The 5,840-nt window shown below is 42.7% G+C and overlaps 1 protein-coding gene across 1 annotated transcript; it reads right to left on the reverse strand.

Moving 5' to 3' along the window:
- Nucleotides 1–381: 381 nt before the first annotated feature.
- Nucleotides 382–5,358, reverse strand: cav2 (caveolin 2). The gene is made up of 3 exons (XM_084555239.1): nucleotides 5,064–5,358; nucleotides 4,603–4,790; nucleotides 382–3,370 (listed from the first exon to the last, which is right to left on the reverse strand). The coding sequence occupies exons 1-3, from the start codon at nucleotides 5,211–5,213 to the stop codon at nucleotides 3,220–3,222; spliced, it is 489 nt and encodes a 162-aa protein (XP_084411365.1). The 5' UTR covers nucleotides 5,214–5,358; the 3' UTR covers nucleotides 382–3,219.
- Nucleotides 5,359–5,840: the final 482 nt, after the last annotated feature.

Genomic DNA, 5,840 nt, shown 5'->3' on the forward strand with positions numbered 1-5,840 from the left:
TGAAAAGATCTCTATCTAGAGATATGATTACAATTCTGACGTGTTTAGGGCCACATACAGCAACTTCTGCTTCTTCAGGACTGGACACCATTGAAGTTTATGGTAATCACAAAAAACTGTATCCACACATGGAGTGCAGACGATCACGAAAGCCTGCGAGGGAGGAAATATTATGTGCAGCAATGTGAGTGGAAAAGCTGTGCAGGCCTGCAGGTCCACCAGCGAAGCCTCAGGTCATGTTCCACCGACCCCCAGCACATCTTTGTATAGGAAAAGTGTCTCATGCAATCTCAGCAAAGTGATTTACGAGACCTTTCTGGCACTCGTATCCCAACCACACTCATCTCATCTGACAGGAAGAAGAAACCACACACAGAAGAATTACCTTGGGGAAAAATGTCTTTATTTTTATATAACGAAGAACACATTTGACTTATTAGAGTCAATGAGGTTCGTTCCAAAATGAGTACATCTACAGTTTGAATGAAGTCAGAGATGCTAGAGAAAATAAAATCCAAACTGACAGATGCCATATGATGATCTATAACCTCTGAAGAATGAGGAGCTGGACTGAATTTTTGAGGAGAGAAAAAGCTTTAGTCACACACATGTCTTCCACTATTGCACAACCCTCCCTTGAACGCTCTCAGAGAGCTGCGAAACTGAACACAACGCCGCACAGGTTAAAACAAAATGTGATGCATCGTCAGACTGCAGTTTGGGTTGGAGGTTTAGCTGGCTAGCTTGCAGTGCAACGTTTAAAGTAACAAGCAACAAGTTCAAAATGTATAACGTAACTTTCATTTTATACTCGTGGTTCCTTTTCCTCTGAAAATCTGGATGATCACCTGCTGCAAACTGTATGTATCATCTGATTTCTCTGTACTCTGCCTGCCCCTGCACCAAATCACAATCAGACAAAGTTCGCAACTAGCTTCCAATGGAGGGGGAGCAGATAGTAGTAAGAGAGGACGAATCGGGAGTCCAAACAAATGCGAGCATAAGACAGCACCATTTGCTTTTATTTGGACTTGTGGTTCATCCTTCCTTTCGACTCCTGCTTCAAAACAACAACAGCAAACACATCTAGCTCTTTTGTTGCTCCACCTTCATTAGAAGTTCGTTGCAGACTAGCTTGCAGCGTTGGCTTGATGCGGCAGGCAACTATTTGCTAAGCTTTCGGGCGTTTAAGCTTGTTATTAACCATTAAGATGCAGCAGTGAACATTAGAGATTAGTTTTAGACAATATGCATCCACGGTTTGCACGTTCTGTAATGAACAACGTGCACAGCAGAAGCAGACATCACACCAGAACACACAGTATAATCATGTACCTGACAACCAGCTCTCTAACTGCTGAACTCATTCTCGCTCTATCCCCTGCTAAACGTCAGATTACCGGCTGTAGCACTCCAAAATCCAGCCCAAGTAACTTGCAGTGTTGTAGCAAACAACGAAGCACCTCTAAACTGCACATGCGTGTACCAGAGTCTCAGCTCAACCGAGGCTTCAGCCAAACACAATACGATATGAACATCTTCGTCACACGCCTGCAGTCTTCTTATGTCAGTGTTTGCCAATCAAGAACTGGTTGTCGCAGAAACAATAAATTAGAAAGCTGCCCCCACATGATATATCTAATTTGGACATAGTTAATAATGGTTAGGCCCATGCAAAAATAAAATGCCCAACATTATTGATGCAGCACTGTGAGATCAACACAGGAGACACTAAGTAAAACTAAGCCTGCATATGTGCAACAAGCGGCATCTTAGCATTTAATATGCAAATAAAAAACTCTTTAGCAGACTATCTATTCTGTTTCAGTTCATTACATTCAACTTCTAGCTGAATGATTTCCAATATATACATAAATGTACTGTATAAAAACGCAATAGCAATATTACATCTCTTAGCATATCAGCTGCTGGTTAGTTTAAATTACAACTGATTCCACATCTCTCTCCTGGCCACAAAGTGATGGAATGACAAGAATTTCTTTGGTCACAATCAGCAAAAACAACTCAATTTTAGGTGGTGGTGCACATGAGCTCTTTGTAAAGTCTTCAGTCAGACCTGCAGAGCCTATCGCCAGTAAACAGCCACAGTGTCTTGCTTTGCAGGTCATATAAAACAAATCTGGTCCCCTCTTGCTGCACATTAAAGTACAGTGAAAATATTTTTTTCAGTTTACCTTAAAGGTATAGTTTGGTTTCTTTGAAGTGTTGTAAGAGGTACTTATCCACAGTCAGTGTACTGTATTACCTACAGTGGAAGGTGGTCAGCATTAGTGTTGAGAAGCAGAGAAGAGTACTGATATGGAAACAAAGCAATGAACTGTAATGGATGGGGTCAGCAGCTAAACATATTTTGGCCACCTAAGACAATCAATATCAGTTTAAGTGTACGCTATACTTAGAATATTATCGCCTCTTTATCTGGCTTTCAGGCAGCCTGTTCCAACAGGGAACTGAAGCTAGAACATTGCTCTATTCACAACCACCAGGCAGCAATTTAAAAATTAAAAGTCAATTTCATTGCAAAGTAACACATTGGATATGAAATCACATGTTAACATACCAAAGTCACACAGAATAACACAACAAACCAATCAAGCCAGCTGTAGACCTGGACCTGTGTCCTGCAAGGTATGATTGGCATTTTTAGAGTCCGGTGGCTTTACAGAATACAGTAGTCAATATACTGGCTTCTGTTCTGTGCCAGAAAAGCAAAGTGGCAACGAAAAGCAATGAAAATATGTAGTATACATTTGAGTTGATTTTGATTTTGCTTTGGTGGATCTGGTTTCAGGAAACTAAAATGCGTTTTGCTGTTGACTTGGCCCACAACATCAGTGGAGATACTCCGCTCTGCTTCTCCAGACTGGATAAGACAATCGATAAGTGCAACTCCACTTCAAAGAAACCAGATAAAAGACAAAAAAAACCCAAAACATTTCAATCCAGTTTGAACCCAGATGTCTTCTCTCTGTTTCAAATGACCCAGTGCATTTGGCCAGCACTGATGTGTATAAAGAATGTTTGATAAACTCAGCCCTCATGGCCACAGTTTGAACGTATTATAACCTATAGTTATTACTTATTTAATACGTTACTTTATTAGAGCTCATGTATTCCGCTAGCATCGTTCACTCTTTTTGCACTGTCTCCAGTTTGACCTACATTTCTTTTCACCTTGGGGACAGAGAGGCGTCTGTGTCAGTTTTCTGTAGTTTGAACCTGAATGGAGGACAGACACTTTCCCATGCTGTGGAAGAGCGGCATCACAAACATGTCCGTCACACTCCTCCACACCACCTGGACCGACGGTAAGAGCATCATGCAGCTCTGGATCACTGGCATCACCAACCTGGAAGAACAAGGTCAAAGGATCATCTGGGGAATTTTGCTGAAGCATGTTCTAATTTCTGATTTTCCAAAATCATGTTCATGTCCACTATATGTATTATCTCAGCGGCTTGTCCGTAAGCCAATGTATATTTGTCCAAGAAATTGCCATAAAGAAGTGTATCATACAGTATTGTTACATTCCTGTGGCTTGTTTCAGTGTTTTATATGATTGTGAAAACTGTGCGCTTCTTTGAAGAAGCACCTCTCAGTGTGACATCCCGCCCTGACATTCCAGATGTGTTGACCAGCTCTGTGCCACAGCTCAGCCCTCTATTGATGAATACTTGTGACTTGGCTCACTTCCTCCCGAGTTTGTGGCCCGAGCGAGGTGAAAGGTCATGCAAAAGTTGCTCCATGTGTATCTGAAGAATGTCCCACTCTGCTTTTAAAAATAGGCTTCTATTCCTGCTAGAATGCCATCTATCTGGCAAAGGGCACGCAGCATTTTTCCCCCTCTACCAGTGGAACTCGACATTCCTTCCAACTTTCCATAGAGCACTCTGTTCTGGGCATAAAATGTTGTTTCGCCAAGTGCTAATAAATGGACTCTTTGGCTCGTGGTTGGGGACATATGTGCGTGATTTGCTCAAAAACCCGGAAGCACCTGGTTCAACTCACACCAAGCACATATAGGCGACTGAAGCATGACATAATTATCCAAATAAAAGTGCAAAAGCAAAACGCTGACAGCATGCCTCGATGCCATACTGCATGTGACGTTAACTGTAAAAAATAACTTGTGTCAATGTTTGCCTAAAGAACCAGAAGTGTAAGGGCAGTGGACCTTTGACAAGAGTCAAATAATGTTCAAGTAATGTTCCCACAGGGATTTAAACTTTGTTTATGGTGCTCAATGCAATGTTTAATTCCTTTAAACCAGACTATAACACGTTCAAAATCTTTTGGTATCTCTTTTAATGTTATATAAACTAATATAAACTTTACATTGGAAGTCAGAATATATTTGAATTACTGTGAATTATACTATTTTTTTTATACTTTTTCAGCACTTTCATCTTTTGGGACTCCAGTATATTAAGTTAGAAGGAGCTTGACATATAATAAGCTTGTTGGATCTTTTATTGGCTCTCACTCTGTGTGGTGTGTGCTGTTAAGGGCGCAGTGTTGGATAAGTCAGACTCCAAACATCACCAACCAGAATCCTCCAGGCTCAGAGAAACGTCTCCTTACCAGATGTGAACGCAGCTGAGCACTCCGAAGACTACTCCGAGGATGAAAGCCATGGGCACGGCGAGCAGCGTGGTCAGCAGCCGGTAAAAGATGAATTTGACCAGCTCAAAGGCGGCGTGGCTTCCTATCCACACTCTGTCGAAGCTGTGCGTGGAAATGGGCTCCGCGATGACATCCTCAAAACCCACCTGTCGTGTCACACAAGTCAAAGGCCAAACAATGAGCTTCAAACACAACCACTCATACAAGCAGGCAGGAAGGTGTTCTGGGGGGTGATGGATTAACGCGCAGGCAGCGACTTCCAGGTATTCATGCAGCAGTACCAATTTGCAGTCGTGGTCAACAAAAAGGTTACAGTACGGTACTAATTTACCCAAGTAATAACTCAACTGGACAGATTGAATTCTTTCCTCTGTTGTTTCACTTTGAAAGAGTCAGCCCTCACAGGGCGCAGGCTTTACCTTCAAATGCGGGTTGATATCGTTCGGGTCCCGGTCCGGCTCCGCCGTATACACCTTCCCTTTTTTCGACAGGATGGGCTCAATCGATCTGTTGAACTCATCTTCGTCCATAATTATACTTGTGTCCGATTTCTCCTTCTCAAACCCCATGTTGTCGTGTTATAGACGGTCAGACCGCGCAGGGAGAGGAGCTGGTGACGGTGCTATGCGCTCTGCGCCGGGCTGAGCTGCACCCCGCCCCGTTCGGAAAACAGCGCAGCGTGGGGAAGAGGAGACACAACAAGCTCAAAGTCACTTCCTCAGACTTTTAAAACGCTCAGTGATGAGAGACGCTACTGTGCAGAGTGCTGGCCTCTGGTCATGATCTATCGAGGTCCTGCAGCCCTCAGGGTCCAGTGCCAGCTGAACAGCCATGTGATTAAGTGTGATTAATAACATAGAACCTGCAGGGCTCCTTATTCAACAGCTCAAACACCATTTACTTTTTCCTGAAAAGTGGTTAGCAAAGTTGATGTATTCTTTTTAGTGTTGTGGCCATCATTAGCTGTTTTGGAAAATGTAACCACCTGTACGTTTGAATTATGGTGCCGAAAACATCAGTTAACTATTTCCCCTTGGGCCTTGTGTTTTTCAAAGCCCACGCCCACATGTTTGTTTTCACAACACTTTGTAACTATAAAAGTTTGGTTATTATAGTTGCCTTAGCCTAACACATCACTCCACCTGTTGACTGGATCCACCGCACATTTTCTTTTTGGTTTTCGGTCCGCATAGATT

The sequence above is a fragment of the Chelon labrosus genome, assembly GCF_963514085.1.
Source record: "Chelon labrosus genome assembly, chromosome: 11".
Classification (NCBI taxonomy): domain Eukaryota; kingdom Metazoa; phylum Chordata; class Actinopteri; order Mugiliformes; family Mugilidae; genus Chelon; species Chelon labrosus.